Genomic DNA, 17,607 nt, shown 5'->3' on the forward strand with positions numbered 1-17,607 from the left:
AAAAAGCACATCCACTTGCAGTATGCTGCTTTTAATCTTTAGGACTCCAGTGTGTTGCATTTTATAGCCTCAGAAGGTCAAGGAGTGAGCTTAAGCTTCTTCAAAGCTGGTAAGGTACCCCTTCTATTGGTGTTGTAACTTGCTGGGTGGAATACAGAACAGCGCCAGTGAATAAATATGTAGCCCCTTTTTAGCTTTGAGCATTAATTCACAAAGCAGGCATACTGTGCTTCAGCAGGGCAGCTCTCAGTAAAAAAAAGATGTTGCTATTAGTTGATGATTGCCTTGCATTCCTGTGGGAAATTGCTGGTATTTCTACTCTAGTCTTCAAAGTGTCACAGAAGAGCTAGCTTTGAAAGCAATCATATCAGCTAGAAAAGCTGCTGTTCTTCTGGTGTAATATCTGTTAATTACTAGGGACTTCTTCTGTTACACCTTGGAGCATGTTCTGGTATAATGACATATGTACTAAATAATTTTATTTTTTTTTAAACAGAAGACTCTATGTGACCTGTTTTTAATGGTTGGAGATCTTATGGCAAACTAAATATAAAAGCTTGCGTTATTTTACAACTGTAGCAGCAAAGCTTTTCCTTTGGAAAAAATGGGTCAGTTGAAATGCGTGTGGTCAGGTGCTCTGCAAATGGATGAGGCCAAGAGGTAGCTATGCAGTTTTGTGAATTTCCACCTTAAGTTTCTCTTTTGGGATAGATTCTGTAGCTTCTCTAAGTCAAATCCAAAACCTATTGCTGTCAATGAGAGGGCTTGGGAGAGCAGAGCAAGGAGAGTATTCTGCAGTTTTGGTGACTGTGCATAGTTTCATAGTTCATAGTTTCATAGTAGCTAGAGTCGGAAGGGACCTAGGTAGATCATCTAGTCCGACCCCCTGCCTTGGCAGAAAAGAGCACCAGGGTCAGATGACCCCGGCAAGGTGCTCATCTAACTTCCTTTTAAAAATCCCCAGGCTAGGAGCCTGCACCACTTCCCCTGGAAGCCGGTTCCAGGCCCTAGCCGCCCTGACTGTGAAGTAGCGCCTCCTAATATCTAATCTAAACCTACCCTCCGCCAGCTTGTGACCGTTATTCCTGGTCACTCCTGGCAGCACACGGGGGAACAGGGACTCCCCCAATACCTGCTGATCCCCCCTGACCAGTTTGTAGCAGGCCACAAGGTCCCCCCTTAACCTTCTCTTGTGGAGGCTAAATAGGTTCAGGTCCCGTAGCCTCTCCTCATAAGGCCTGCCCTGCTGACCCCTGATCATACGAGTGGCCCTCCTCTGGACTCTTTCCATATCGTCCACGTCCCTCTTGAAGTGTGGCGCCCAGAACTGGACGCAGTACTCCAGCTGCGGCCTGACCAGTGCCGCATAGAGGGGGAGGATCACCTCCCTGGACCTGCTCGAGATGCATCTGTGGATGCATGACAGGGTACGGTTGGCCTTCTTGACTGCCTCCCCACACTGCCGGCCCATGTTCATCGTGGAGTCAATGACGACTCCAAGATCCTCTTCCGTCTCCGTGCTGGCAAGAGAGGAGTTCCCCAACCTGTAAGTGTGGTGTAGGTTCTTCCTCCCCATGTGCAACACCTTGCAGACGCACACTTTCATAAAAAATCCAGATTACTATGCATTTTTGGCAAGTGGTTGTGGAAACTGCACTCATTTTAGTTGCTTATGATGTTATTCCAAAAGAAATATTTATTTTCCTTTTTAAATTCTTATACTGTATTGGTACTTTTTGATTTAAAAAATGTAATGGCAGCTCACTGGATATTATATCTGTAGAAAGATTTTGATTTTGTGTGTGTGTTCTTCTTTGTAATAACCTCAAGAAGCAAGTAACCCAATACTTTGAACCTTTTTCATTGTTTTAGTTTACTGTGAGGTGTCGTCTGATATTACCTCCTTACATTTCTTTTTAGCAGGTCCCAAACGGTATTTCCAGCCTTTTATGCACTCCTTCCATTGAATCAACAGAGAGACATTTTTAGATTCCTTTTCTTTTGCTTTTCCCTGATCTTACATATTTTAAAATTAAATTCCACCCTAATTCAGCTGTACCAGGTTTGTTGGTCAGAGTAACTTAAAACAATATAGCAAAATACATATTTCAGTGTTTTGTCAAACTCAAGAAAAACTGTCCTCTTGGAAATCTGTTGTGTGGTATGTTTTAGACATGGCCATGAAATGAAACTTGTCTTTAAAAATCAGACTGAAGAAACATTTATAACTTAATAAGAAATACTTGGCACATCAGCACAAACCTTTGAAGTGAGTTCTGCTTGTTCATGAAGCATCCATGGATTTGGTGCATTGACTGTACATTGGAATTAAGTTGAGCTTCCTGCAAAAAGTGCTACCTGTTGCCTTAATTCTCCCAGATGTTGTGTGGTCCAAGGTTCTACTTGGATTTCTGAAGATAAGTTACTAGTGTTCCCAAGCTGAAAACAAATTTCACACCCCTAATTTCCATGTGGTGGGTAGGTGCATGCGTGTGCTTGAAAGACTAGAAAAATAGATGGAACTTAAGTGCACTGAATGGAGTTGCTCACGGTTGTTAGATTTCATGTTTTCCTTTATTTTACCTGATGCCAAATCTTCCTCTGGGGCAAGAATATTGTTTCAGAGAAACGTATACAATTCAGGGGCATATTTAAGGTCTCCATACAAGTAATCTACTTCCTTTGTGTGGTGCAGGGTTGCTGCACTAAGGTTTTTGTCGTGTAAAGGTGCATGGTGTCTTGAGACAATGCAGTTTAGCCACAAGTGCAGGGATCAGTAAGTGGATCTTTATCAGATAGGAGGGTACAGATTGTGTGGGTGTTACTGTAGTCATGAAGGTAGCAGCCAGACGTATGGTTCTGCTGCTTGGTTGTTTCTGTAGAAAAGATTCCCTTCCTGTAGGATGAAAGGAGTAGGAAAGATTCCTCTTGAATGTTTTCAGTTGACATAGCATGTTTTGGTTCAGACCCTACGTGATATTTTTTTTTTTTTAAACAAAAAATCAAATGATGGAGAAGACTTGCACTAGCCTCATGGAGCCCGTAGTGTCATTCCCTCTCCCCTTGCAGCTAAAGTTTTAACTGTCACAGCCACTGCCCATTTGGTGGCAGCTTTTGGCTGAGCAGTGGCTGTGACATTGTTTAAGCTTTAGCTGCAAGGAAAGAGTGAGGGACACCAAGGAGTAGACTGTGTCCCTGCTCCGTGAGGCTTGTCTTTAGCCATGACTCTTTTTTCATTTTGCCCTCTCAAAGCAAGGTATGTATTATTTGGGGGCATGTGGTATGCAAGACAATATAGTATACCTCTCTTTAAAAGGATCCTGATGGGAACAAAGAGAATGACTTGCTTACCTGGACCTTCAACAGGCTTTAAGTGTTGAGTTTTAAATGGGTTCATGACTGGATATCTGAACATGTGTCTACACTATGTCAGCAGCATGTCCTGGCTGGGATAATCCAGAGCATTTCCCAAATGCCTCGCAGTCTCCCAACCTGGCCACTGTTCAGCAGACCAGGGATGGATGTCTCAGGAGCGGCTTGTGGGCAAATGGCCCTGCATGCCACATTTTTAAGTTAGAAACATTCAAATAGGAGCAGATGGGCAAGGGCATGCCTGGGACATGCTGGGAATGCAAAGTAGATGACATCTAAGTTATTTAACAAAATTACAGTGGTACTGATATGTCAGAGACAATTGAAGATGTTTTTGCAAATTCTCCATCTCTAGCTACAGAAATCTGAGCAGCACTTTCTGAATCTTTTGGCTCTGTGTGTGTGTGTGTGTGTGTGTTTGTGTGTACACACGTACCTACACACATTCCTTTTTTGCACACACACATACCTACATACACACACACATACCTACATGCATTCCTTTTTTGCAGGGTGGGGAGGAAGGCTTTTATTTTATTTTGTGAAGGCTTTTGGGAAACAGATGTTGCTGTTTTGAGGGGCTCTTATTTAAGCACCTTTATTGCAAATTGGATGGAATTCATTTGATTTATGCTGTTCTCAGTGGAGCACTTCCCTGTAATAATTTTGAAATGGGCAGGATAATGTTAATTCTAGTATCCTACAATTTTATAGATAGTTTGCATTCCAATTGCTGGCTGGAACTTTTGAATAAAAATTTAGACTTAAAAATATTTGACAAATCTAAGTGCAGATAGATCCTGCTTTCATTGTACACATTGGAAAGTATTATGCCTAATTTAATGTTTGGGCTATAAATGGCATTTCTCAGCTACAGAAGAAATTCATTACTGGCATTCTTGTTGCTCTAATGGCACACTGTACTCACTGTTCGCTTGCTAAAGTGCATCCTGCTATTAGTGGTGTGGTTGTATGGGATGTAATTGAATATAATTTAGTGAAATCATGTAGCTAACTATGGCATGATCCAGTTACTTTGAGCTATAAAAACAGTAGCTTGGATGTACAAGCTTGTGTTTTCATTAGATTCCACAGCCTGCTCTTTATATCTGATATGCGCCGCTACATGTATCCTTATAGGTACTGTCTTTATTTATGTGAGGTAATACCATTTTATTACAAGTTGCAGTTCAAATTAATTTTTTAATCAAACCAACGTTTAGATTAAATATTCCATGCTAAGAGTATGGAAGCCATAAGAGGCTGAGTTCTTATTTTGTGTACCCTAAGTATGTTGTTTTTAAGTTGCACCAGGGAATAATGATGGCAGAGGCACAAAGGATTTGAATCCAAGATAAGGAATAGAATATCATTTTAATGTTTTGTTTTAACCCCTCAGTTCATTGTCAAATGTTTGCTAAGCTGTAGTTAAGTATGCTTACAGTGAAATGCCAATATTTTTGTAGCAAATAGATATGCAGTGAATTTCATACCAGTATTATCTTTTTTTTTTTCAGCCTTCAAACCATTTGTAAAATGTTTCTTTAAAAAAAAAAAATGTAATGGCTGAAGAGGAAATGAACTATGGGGTTTTAAGGAAATGTTTTAAACTAAACAATATGAGCATGGTTAGATATTTTAGCTGAGTGGAAAGATGCAAGTAATTTTGAAGATTGTTAGCACAGCTGAGTGGAAAGATGCAAGTAATTTTGAAGATTGTTAGCACAGTGCATTATATCCTTTTTATTTTTAATCCATCAGAGGAATTGTGGGGCACCACCACCAATGAAATTGCCACCTCCATATAAAGCACCCAAAACATTCCAAGCAGAGGAGGAGGGGGTGGATGAGGACGAGGACGATGCTTTTACAGAGCGTAAGTAGTACCATATTTTACTAAGAAGGATGACTGTGTTTATGGAGAGCGGTTTGTCTGTGTGCCAGTACTAAACAGCAGATACATAGGTTGTTATGAGTACTGTACGCAAGAGGATTGCTATCTCTAGTGTTCTACATTACACTGAATTGGGCTTACTACTTATCGTTGACTGCAATTCCACAGCTGCTTCTCTGAAAAAAATGTTGAAAAGTGCTGGAATTGGTTTTAGATCAGTTGGGCAGACACTGCTTTGTAAGATCTAGGCTGATCCGTGCTTACAGACAAACAGGATACTTCACCCTTGTGATGGCAAGAACTGGGCAAACCACAGCTTGATGGCTATCAATGGAAGAAACCCTGCCCCAAAGAGCTTGTGTTGTCAGACAATGCCCATGGTAAATCGTGGCTAAAAAATCTTTGGTGACAAAGTATTTTGTTAAGTGATTCTCTTTCGTGGAGCACTTTCAATTAAAATGCTGCAGGTGTCTACAGACTTTATATACCATAGTTTATACCTGGCTCTGCATGGAAGTCAGACAGCTGTAGGATGCAGCCTGTGTCTGTTCCACAATGTGCAGGACAAGACAAAATCACACTAACTGCTGGAATATCTGTGAAATTGGTGAAAATTAGTCATTCTGTGGATTTCCTCTCTTCTTGTTCCTCTCTCTCTTGCTAGGGATAGATAATTATAGCATGTGTGTTTGGGGATTTTTTCTTTGTTTTGTTTTTTTAACTTTTGTGGGTTTGTGGTTGTCATGTGTTTGTGTCTTTCCCACAAAATAGGCTGAAGCAGGGAGATGCATTTTATTTATAGCCAGGTTTGTGGTCACATCTAGCTTTTGTGGGTGCAAGTTCCAAAGCTGCGTGTCTGATGAGAGAGCTGTCATTTGTTCTTGTTGATGGTATTTTTGTTGCTGCCAATTGCCAGCGTGCCTACCAATCAGTAGTGGTATCCCCTGGTCACGGAAGTGGAGATGATTTGGGTCAGTTCAATTCAGGAGTGATAGGAATCTTGATCAGCTATTTTCTGGCATAAAGGGGCTGTATATTTCAATGGGTTTCTGGCTTCAAAGGTCAGCTGCTGTCAAATGGAGTTTCTTTAAAGCTCCAGCATCTGGTGTCAAGTACAGTGTTTTATACAAATTTTGTTTAGAAATGTCCATGCTTTAGATCCTCTTCAGTCAGGTTGGAAGCCGCATCTTGACCAACTAAAGAGAAGGTATTTCTGGTTGTGATAGGTATTTGGGTGTCCATTAGTAGGGAGGAGAAACGTGTGTCGTATTTAACTTGTAATTCTCTGGATTTGGGAAAAGTAGATTTTGTATTTTTTTGACCAAACTTTTCAGTCCTCAATCTACCTGATGACCTATCTTGCCAAGGCTGGTGGTGTTGGTTATAAATGACAGCAGAGGAATTTGCTCCAGGTTTACATTGCCTGATGAGGACATGCTTCAACCCAAGCGTTCCATGGCAGCTGGCAGAGTTAGGCCTCTGCCACGTGTTACACTTAAGGCATGTAAGTGTAACTAGTTAATCATGTTTTTTGTTGTAACCCAGCCACATGTTAAAGCAATTAATACATCATAAAACAAGGAATAAATCACAGAGTTATTCCCTAAATTGTGTAATAACTTTGTGGCTTGCTCCCATGACACCATTAATGAATGTGTGGATCACGCATCAGATCCCATCTCGTCTTTACCTGCGTGTCTGGAGGGGCCCTTAATTTTGCATCTTACACAAGGATGCTTCATACCACAGCCATGAAGCAACTCCCAGTGGTCTGAGATCTACTCTATGAAAAGCTAAAGAGTTTTTTTTGGTTAAATCAATCTTGCCTTGTTTGGCTGCAGAGAGCAATTTATGTAATTCTCTTCTCCCCTGTGCAAAGCAGGGGTGGGCAATTATTTTGGGTGGAGGGCCACTTACTGAGTTTTGGCAAGCCATTGAGGGCCACATGACAGGCAGCCAGCGGCAGAAAAATATTAATGTTCTAAATTTTTAGAGGCCCTAATTTTTAGGGCCACATTGTGCCTACCCCTGCTCCAACGCCGAGCTGTCTCTTCTGCCTTAAACCTTGGTCTAGATAACCAGTTACCAAGCCAGTGTTGAATAAATGTGTCTTTGAATTTTATTCCACTTTCTGCTCATCTCCATGTCTTTAATTCTCCACTCCCCCACAGATTTGTTCCAACTGCTCATATGCTCTTGAGATCAAACTAACATGGCCTGCAGGCTGGATCTGGCCTACCAGGCAATACCATCCAGCTCACGGGGCCCCTCTGTAAGACCTCTGTAAACCTTGGCCCTGGGTTGCCTCTTTGCAAACCGGCACCTTCATGCAGGAGGGATGGCTGTGGTTGCTAAGCAAACCCGCCCCCCTTCCCCCACTCCCTCCAGCCTGGTCTGACCTGCCCCAGCCCCAAGCCAGGGGGTGCTAGAAACGAGAAGCCTTGGCTTTTGCCTGGCCACCCCATGGCTGTTCCCAGCCTGCCTGTGAAACTGGAAATGGGGTCTGGGGCCAGAGACTTGTGCTGGGGGAAAGGAGGCGGGAGCTGCATGCTATTGGGCTGGGTTGGGCTGGCCCCACATGCTGCAGGAACTGCACACTATGCGGCCAGGTGGGGCTGGCTCTGCACACTGCCGTCATGTGCAGCGAGGGACTACGGTGGGAGTGTGGGAGCCGCATGCTGCCACCATGTGCAGCTGGGGACTTGGGTGGGAGTGCAGGGACCTGTGGCTATGGAGCTGGGTGGGACTGGCTCTGCACCCTGCCACCACATGTGGCCAGAGACTTGGGCAGGAGTGCTATTGTGCTATATGGGGCTGGCCTTACACGCTGCCATCACCTGCAGTTGGGGTCTGGGGTGGGAGCATGGAGAGACGTGCTCTATGGGGCTGGGCAGAGCTGGCCCCGCTGGCTGCCACCACATGTAGATCCAGGGACTTGCACACTTTGGGGACTCCGAGGACTTGCCACCTAACGCACGTGTTTGTGTGTCCGCGCACGTGCGCGCATGTTCGGTGGCAGGTCCTTGCAGTCCCCAAACCGTGCATGTCCCTGGATCTGCATGTGGTGGCAGCCAGTGGGGCCAGCTCCTCCCCACATGTATTCCCAATCCCTACCAAACCCACAAATATAACCAACCACATGACCCCACAGCCTTCCCCACACACCCCACCCACCATACCCACACCCCACACACACATACCCGCACACGCACACACTCCCCAATCCCCCCCATAATATACAAGAGTAAAGACTGTATTTTGAGCTGTTTTACAGTCACCTCTAAATATACATTAATGCACATACATAAGTAATAAAATAGGTTTTTAAATAAAATTACAGGACGTTATAGCTGATGTTTATTTTTTTTTTGTATACAATTTGGTTTTTTCCAGCTTCAAGATGGCAACCCCCCACCAAAAGGAATACTTTGGGGGGTAAGGGGAGGGACTTCTGGTGGCAAAGGTCAGGGGTTAGGGGTGGGACATTGGATCCCAAGGTGGCAACCAGGGCTGGGGCATAGTGTTGTCAACTCTGACTGAAGCTATTTCAGGAGATTTTTTTCCCCAACATGACGTATTGTTTTTAATTGTACTGCTCAACCCGTTCACAATATCAGTCTCCTGGACTGCTTTCAATAGTCACCAGGAGACCCAGACTAATTCTAGTAGACTCCTGGCCAATCCAAGAGGCTTGGCAAAGTGTGGGGCTATCCTTGCAGCCCTCAACAGCTCACCAAAACTCATTAAGCAGCCCTCTAGCCAAAATAATTGCCCACCCCTGAACTTATTTTGACAACTTTTTTCCCACTTCTTGAATATAGGTATTCAATTTGCTTTTCTTCACAAAATATTCTGTTGTCTCTGATTTCATGGATTTATATCACATTTCTACCACCATACCTGTAGTTGCATGCGTCAGTTCTTTCAGAATCCCAGAGCGGGTTATCTAGTCCCCCTGCCTTGAACACTTTGTGTTGTTTGAGTGGTGTTTTGCTGTGGTGAGTTCATTTCAATTTCCATGTTGTCGGGGGTGATTACACCTCTTGCCTTTCCCTTTGTGTTAGCATCATCCTTATTGACAGCTGAAACAAAGCATTCATTCAGTTTTTGGGATATGTCTAGATTATTTGTAATCTCTACCCCATTCTCATTTCATAGCAGCCCTTTCTCTTCCTTCCTTGCCTTATTTATGTAGCTGAAAAATGTTGGCTGTTGCGAGGTCTAAATCAGCATGAATTTTGGCAATCTCACTTTATCCCTATCCTTCCTGATCTCCAAAATGCAGCTTTCTTTGCCGAACAGTTCTTTATCCCCTTTTCTCTGCCAGCACTCTGCTGATTTCTTCTCAATATATTCATCCTGTTACATCTTGAGCACTTCCCTGCAAGTTTTTCTTTTTGCTTGGGATGCAAGTTCCAGATAGATTTTGCACCTTTGACTTAAAGAAATTCTAAACCTTCTTCTCATTCAAGTCCCTGAACTCTTTGGTCCAGGTGATTTCACTACCTAGTTCCTTCATTTTCCAAATGCTGTCCTTTTGAAATAAAGAATCTTACCTATAGGCCTACTTCGGTTTGCTCTGCTCCATTTAAATTAAAAAATAACCTTGGATAAAGTGATTTACAAATTGCTTTTCTATAGCTTGTCAATAATTACCAAAACCTTACCAAAACCAAATATAGAATATCATTTCTTGTTGGTTCAGTAACTATTTGATAAATATGTCAGCCGGTCTCATTCAGGAGTGTCTAGGGCCCACCCTTACCAGCATTTGTTCTGCAGTCTATATCTAGAAAGTTTTCAGTCCCCAGTAACATTGTGATTATTGATAATATTTCCTTCTCCAGTTATATTACAGCAACATCTAATCTACATCTCACTCTGACAGTTTATAAACTGTTCCTAACCCCAGTTTTCACTTTGACTTAGCTGCTTATAAGACTTCCAATTACTTTCATAAATAATGGTGTAGCTTTAAACCAAAGTACCACAGGACAGGGGTCAGCGATTACCTTGTAGGGTAGAAAAAGTTGAGAAGTAGTAGATTTGAGGGTAAGAAGTAGATGGAGGAGATCAGTGTAGCTGTTCAAAAAAGGAAAGAAAAAAAAAGGGCCTCTCTCTCCATGAGGCCTGGAGGCCCAAATTGTTTGCCCCAGTGACTATTCTCCTCACTTTTTATCACAATATTTAAGCTGGGATCAATTTAGTGTTTCTGCAATCTGCCTCCAGGTTTGCGCAGGACAAGATAGCCCTTGAGTCTGGGGGAAAAAACCTAAAAACCTTTAAAATAGTTTGTTTTAATGACTAATTTTCTAAGTATTTTCTACTGGGAACTATTTTTTTCCGTGGTGGAAGAATAAGTTGCATAGCATTCCCATGCCCTTAAACAGCAGGTTTCAAATAAGAGTTCTTAAAAACAACTCTAAAAAAGGAGTCATTTGCATTAGCAATAAGCCAAGCCAGGCTGTACAATTAGTAGGCACTAGCGTTTCTTTGGTGCTTGACTGCTGGGGTGTGTACTAAGAATTTGCTAATAGCCTCCTTATGCACATCCTGTTGTGGCTTATTACTATAACAAGGGGTTGGGAGTTAGGAAAAAACTGAAATGGACAGGCAGAGTAGTTTGTAAGTGGAATGTTTCTTAAGGTTTTCTGGGAGGAATTAGTAGCTATATAATTTTGCTGAAGTTATTATAATTGAATTACACGCACACTGAGAATGATCACATTTTTTGCTGCTAACAAACACATAACAATCTTTTAAAAAAATTAAAATAAAAAAATGCATAAGTGAGTAGAGTAAATCAGACAAATTAATTTTGCCAAAGACTTAGAATCCTGTTATTTTAACAGTTGCTTTTCAGCAAACCCAATGTCTTTCCCAGCCTTCCTCATTAGGAAAATGAAATTGATCCAATTGATTCATTTTCCATTTAACTCAATGGGTACAAAGATTTGTAACCTGTTTCAGGTACTGGGTTCCATTGTTGGCTCTGCCACAGATTTCTTTGTGACCTTGGGCAAGGTACTTAACTTTTCTGTGCCTTAGTTCCCCATCTGTTAAAAAGAGGATGAGTATTTTCTCTCTTCCATTTGTGCAGTCTCTTTAGAGAATCTGAAAGTCAGTGAAGCATATGAAGGCAGAGGGGGATATCTTTATCTAGCTGCTCACAGAGTTGGTTTATTAGTTATTAAGCATTTGGGGGCAGGGATTGCCTCTGAGTATTTGTTTCTAAAGAAGCAAGTATAAGGGAGGTTTGGTGTGTGCATTAGAATTTCTAGACACTTTTGCAACGCTGATATTAAAGCACATGATGATTTTTTTTCTTTTTATTTAAATCCAACTATATACAGTGCAAAAACGTTTAAGAACAGGCTGTGCATTCAAGTGCGAAGTATTAAACTATAAAAGGAGCCAGAAATACTGTAAATATCATAAATTAATGATGGCACAAAAATATAGGAATCATCAGATTGCTAAATAACTGTAAATGTTTCTGGAAAAAATACCAGCAGTGCTGAGAAGTAGCTTAGCCAGATCCACTGATTGATCTGTATTACTTAAATTCTTAAGCCCCTTTGGGTGAGACTGCCTCATAAAACAAGAGATGGCACAGCAATGCAATTTCATTGCTGCAAGAAGTAGAAGGCTTTGCACAGATCTTAAGGTGAGGAAGCTTCTGTAGTGAAACGCTGGCTTTCCAATAGATGTCACTACAATCAACAGCAAATAGTGATGAGGAGGAGTAGAAAGACAGGGCCGGGCAGAATGTATGAAGCTGTATGAAAATAAAATAGAGAGATGCATATTCTAATATGAATTCAATGTGTTCTGTATTATTACCATGTGTTAATTTTTGCTAAATGTACTAACAAATGTGCTTAGCTTGGTGCTTCTTTACAGATAATGCAGAAAAGGCCAGGATTACACAAATAGAGCTCTGACTTTCATTTTTGAGCTGTATGTTAATCCTTACTTAATGTGTCTCTACATGGTTAATCTTCTTTTTCTGTTCTTATTCTGATTTGTAATTAGCTAAATATATAGGTTTTCAACCGATCCCTATAAAAGGACCAGAGGGCTGATGCTTTGTAATTCAGAGCACTTGGAAGCTCTTATACCACAGGAGGGTAGAGACTCTGATGTCAGTGCCCTTATGTTGTTTTTTGTATTATTATTTTTTTATTTATGTTAATTGTATGCACAAATTTTTTGTAATCTGATGCAATGCTGTAGTACAAAATTATATTTTCAATGAATTACTCATAAACTGGGAATGTTTGTGTCTGGATTTTTACTGTGAACATGTATATAATGCATTGGACAGATGGCTCTGTGTGTTGTGATATGTACTGTATTATAAAGAAAGGTCAGAATGTTAAAAATGAGTGGATCAATGGTAATAACAAAGTAGCTGAGCATTTTTAAATTGTTTAAACTCTTTGAAAAACAGTGTTTGGAATAGAGAATTAATAAGGAGTTCTCAGCATGACTATCTAAATTAGTAAACATATTAGGCTTCAACATTATTTTTTAATTACCAAAATGAGAAATTTAAAATCTCTTCATTGTTTCAGTTCAGCACTTGCATAGCAATAAAATTAATGCTGCTTGTTCAGAGTTGGTAGTAAAATATAAGCAGGAACAAAGTGAAATACAAGTAGCAGTGAAGTTTAAACTCTCTTTATGCTAATAGGGCTTTTTTCTGGCATGTAAAAATGATCCAAGAAGAACACATCTTAATAATGAGAAAATGGTAAAATGACATATTGGTTCAAATCATTTGGGTTAGCAAAAATGCCCTGAACTCCTGTAATTTGCACTAGAAGGATGCACATAAAAGTAATTGTTATTAACTGTTTCTCTTCTGCATTAGTGGATCATTAAACACAATATTAACTGCAGCAGACTTGAAAATAAATAAATGGCTTATGTTTCGGGATAGAGATGTCATTCTAATAGTAGCAGGGTAAGCCAATGCAACAAACAGCAGCCGTAGAGCATCAGTGGGTCATATGTGGGAAACCAGAGATTTGCTTCTCCCTGTCTACTTTTATAGGTAGCTTTCATCTGCTGACAGATGTAACTGGTAGCTTGTGGGTAGCCTGAAATTAGTGTAATTGATTGCATCTCATAATAGAAATAGACTGACAGTTTGCCCTTAAGGAGAGAAAAATCTCAGGAAAATAGGCCCAAGGTCGTCAGAAGAAAGACGAGCACTGAGGCTGTGTATGATGAGGATTTGAGCTGCTTACAGCATTGAATGTTTGTCAGGAATGCAGATATCTTGAGGTACACGCTGGTACAGCAATGGTACAAGGGGGTTTCCCAGGTAAGGATTCAGATATCTGTGTGTATTGTATTTGTTTCAAGCAAGTTATTTTTCAGTGTTTTAGTAATAATTCAGAACTAGTGGAGTGCTAGAGGTAAGAGAATAGTAGCACAAACCATTTTCCTCAGCTTAGAGCATGTACATATGCTGTGGTTAGAATGTTAGATGAATTCAGTATCTTTAAAATATTTTGCCTTATGTTTCATTATAAATCACTGTTGTTGCAATACACTTGAATGCATGATGCCAGCATATAAAATTGTCAAGAGTGTGTCAGTGCTTAAAGTATCAGAATTCCTAACACTAAATTTCTTGTTACATAGAATAATATACTCTTCCATAACTGTTATTGCAGTGTAGAGCCAGATGGTTGGTTTTTCTTCACTTTGCTTGGTAAGAATGTGTTAGGTAAATGTTTTTGGAGCAGAATAAAAAGCTGTTGGAAAAATCTAAACTGAATATTCAGCATTCTCATTGTATAAGGAGGCAGGATGCGAGTAAAGCAACATGGTAGTAAACAAACAAGTGCTATTTGCATTGAAGTGTAATCTAATCTTTAAATATTGCCTTATCTCTTTTGCTGTTAGGTATGCTTGTTTCTTCTGACAAAAGTCAGGTATCCAGAGAATAATATTAAAATATTTGGCATGAAGTATATTTGTTATCTCTGTATTTACAGATTTTAACATTTTAAAACACGGTAAAGATGGCTTGTGTTCTGTGGCATTCCTAACTAGATTTTACTCAGATGTTGCAGATACTTCATTTCTTATAACTTATTTGTGCAGCGAGTAAGGTTTGTTTTGTAAATTTGCATAGAGACATTGCTATGCAAACTTACTCAGAGGCGATGCAAATAGTTGATCATTATTATTCCATCATTGAAGAATACTTAATATCACTGCAGTGTCTTGCAATTAAAAATGTGACAAGATGGGGAAAAGGATACAAATCTTGACACGTATAATAAGGATAACTAATGATCCATAGGAGGTGGTTGGATTCTTATATTGTGAACCCCTGTTTGTTAGATAGCATGTCAACAGTACCCATCACAAATGATACTATTCTGCTGCAAAAAAACCCAACAACCCAAAAAACCAACAACACGGTTCAGTATGTCTGCTCCAGACCAGCAAAGCCTTAATTTTAGAATTGTAGTTAGAATACAAAACAGATTGCTTGCCTAATAACTCTGTCAGTTCTAAAATGCAACTTCCTGGTATGCTTGTTTTAAACAGTAACTCCTAGGAATACAAAGTACAAATATTCCTCTAGCAGAAGGGAAGCAAAAATGTTAGATGTCAATTACTGTTTTGGGTTGTTTTAGCAGACATCAGTTATTACGTTCCCCATAATATGGCACAGTAATTGAGACAGCTGCCCAGCCTAATTTCTTTAACTGTTCTAGAAAGTCAAAATTATTTTTCTTGTGCATCACTAATGATAGTTGTTTCTCTTTTATCTTGCATACTAATTTTTAATGACAAGTCATCAATTTGCTTTCAACTTTTATGGATTCATGTACGATCACTATTAAAATAGCTGACACTTAAAGGATGAATGGGAATTATTAGGTACATATATACTGGAGATGCATAACACAGTGATTAACTCTTTAACTGCCTGGCACTGTGCTATCTAAGGATTAGAAGAAACAGTTGGGAACCAACCGAAGGCTAGGTACTTCTTCGTGTCCTACTCTGAAAACAATGTTGAGCCTCAAAATATTGGTGTAGTGGCTTCAGCAGGGTCACAAAAACTGAAGCCATCCCTTACCTGTGCCAAAAGTAAAGTATGGTTAAGATGTGAAGTCATCAAAACCTTGAACTTTTGGGGACACTAACAAGGAAATAACAATTTTTGTTGTCATTGTGGTGAATTCGAAAGCAATATATATTAACTGCTCCATGGGATGGAATGGGGAAGGTTTGACTATTGTGACTTAAGTGGTTGCATTACTGTTGTGTAGCAAAGCCATGAATTTTGCAATCATCTCAGATCAGCACCAATAACATTTATAATCCCAAAGCCATGTACCATTTGTGTTCTGTAACTGCTACATGTGTTTTAGAACAATATTTTTGTAAAGCTTTGGAGAGCTCTTGAAATCTGTATTGAAAATATTTTTGGTAACCTTCTACCTGTCAGATTGGACACGCTAGTTATCATGCATCCAAGCATACAGTCACGTAAAGCATACATTGCTAAAAATGTCATTGCATTAGGTTGCTGATATCAGGGTCTTCTATAAAAGAAATGAAGCGTAGAATTTCTCTTTCCCTTTGTTGTAGCAGTTGAATGCCAGACCATGAGATTAACATCTAAGGTGAAAGGAGTGTGATCAACTCTTTGCATTTGTTTTATGTTCTTATAATATCTAGAAGAGCAGTGTCCTGGTCTGATCAGAGATCTTAGGCATTATGATAACACAAACCATAATAATGTGTGTATTTAGTTATGCCTCCTTTTATATTGTGCTTGTGAGGAAGAGCAGGATTATAGAAGCCAAGCAGCTCTTGAAAGCATTACATCCAAAGGATTACATCCTAGGATATTAAATCCTAATTCTTTCAGATGATCTAATAGCTGTGTACCCCACTGTAGCCTAGCTACACCTTTAAAAAAAAGTATAGTCTCTGCTCTTATGCTGTAACCATCATGGAGCTGTCTGAATTATTGGAGTTGTAACCTTTTTTTTTTTTAATGCAATACTTCAAGACCATTCAATGTTATCAAGTGTCTTGAGTGAGTGAAAGTAGGGTAGATGTTCCTCCCTGGTCACTTGAATTGCTTCTGCACACCTCTGCCAGGTCATCTTGGACTTAAACTTTTAAATCTGGAAAGTTTCCCTGATTAGTGTAGAGAGAAGCCATATTCTGAATCCACATTGTCCTCTTAAATGTTAGAAACAAAACTTGATTATAAACCAGCTGTAAAGTTTAACTGTATCCTTAACCTCTTCCTCACGTTCTGATAGGTTATCCTAGCATGTGTATTACAAAGCTGGTGGTCAGAGAAAAATACTGTATAATTTAATTATATATCATTAATGCATTTATGTTGGGGGATACAGCAGTTTCATAAAGAGATAAGTCCTGGACTAAAACACAGTGGACTAAGTAGTCTGCATTAGACAAGGAGATGCATGAAGGATCCATGAGATATAATGAGCTTGTTGATGGGGAAGATGGCATGGGTTTTAAACACTTTGAAAAGGGAGAAATCTATAGTGAGCGATTTGGACAATCTTGAAAGGTAGCTGGTGAAAACTGAGAAAGAACTGTGATGGGGGAGAAATGGGATCAGACTGAATTAGCACCAAAAAGGAATGCATATGCAGTGATGAGCTTTGAGATATATGAGAGCCAGAAAGTACCTACAGGAAGATGGAAGTCATTTGATGGTTTGAGGGCTTTCAGGAACGGGATTGTGTAATCATTCCTGGGTGGGGGTGAGAAGATGGTTCATTCTAAATGGCACGTGTAATGGAAGGAAATAGCTCCTGCAGCAAAGAGAAGCATGAACAGGACCATCCCTGACTGTTGACAGGGAAAGGATATGACCAGGAAGTCATGTTCTTAATGGGCCTTATAGGAGCCAGTCAGATGGGCTACGTACAGATCATCAAAAAACCTGAAGCTGAATTGAGACAGCCTTTGCAGGTTAGTCTGAGCTGCAAAGATTGAACCATTAAGCAGATGAACAGATGTTCACTTTTGATTCAGGAAATGCAGCCACGTGCTTGCAGTGGCTCAGGCCAGAAGCCGGTGGGGGAGGAGGGTGCTAGAGCATGGCTCTCTGGCACGTAGCCAGCATTGGCTGTGTGTTCACTTCCTCTTCCTGCTGCTCCCAAGGTCTGTGGGATTTTCAGTCCAAAATCACAGCAGCAGAACTCTGCAGGGTTGCTTATCAGTTCCTCTTCCTGCTTCCAGGTGCCTCTGGGATCTGTAGTCCACAGTCACAGCCAGCACTAAGTAAACAGGGCAGGGCAGCTCCATACTCAGGG

The 17,607-nt window shown here is 40.4% G+C and overlaps 1 protein-coding gene across 5 annotated transcripts in view; it reads left to right on the forward strand.

Moving 5' to 3' along the window:
- The window catches only part of PATJ (PATJ crumbs cell polarity complex component), a 238,175-nt gene that overhangs the window by 100,972 nt on the left and 119,596 nt on the right, over positions 1 to 17,607 (forward strand). For all 5 annotated transcript variants that reach the window (XM_090047201.1, XM_090047198.1, XM_090047196.1 and 2 more), the window contains one exon: positions 5,134 to 5,248. In XM_090047201.1, the coding sequence (XP_089903327.1) occupies positions 5,134 to 5,248 (115 nt within the window). The remainder of the gene's footprint in view (positions 1 to 5,133; positions 5,249 to 17,607) is intronic.

The sequence above is a fragment of the Crocodylus siamensis genome, chromosome 5, assembly GCF_052110815.1.
Source record: "Crocodylus siamensis isolate JL-2025a chromosome 5, ASM5211081v1, whole genome shotgun sequence".
NCBI classification, from domain to species: domain Eukaryota; kingdom Metazoa; phylum Chordata; order Crocodylia; family Crocodylidae; genus Crocodylus; species Crocodylus siamensis.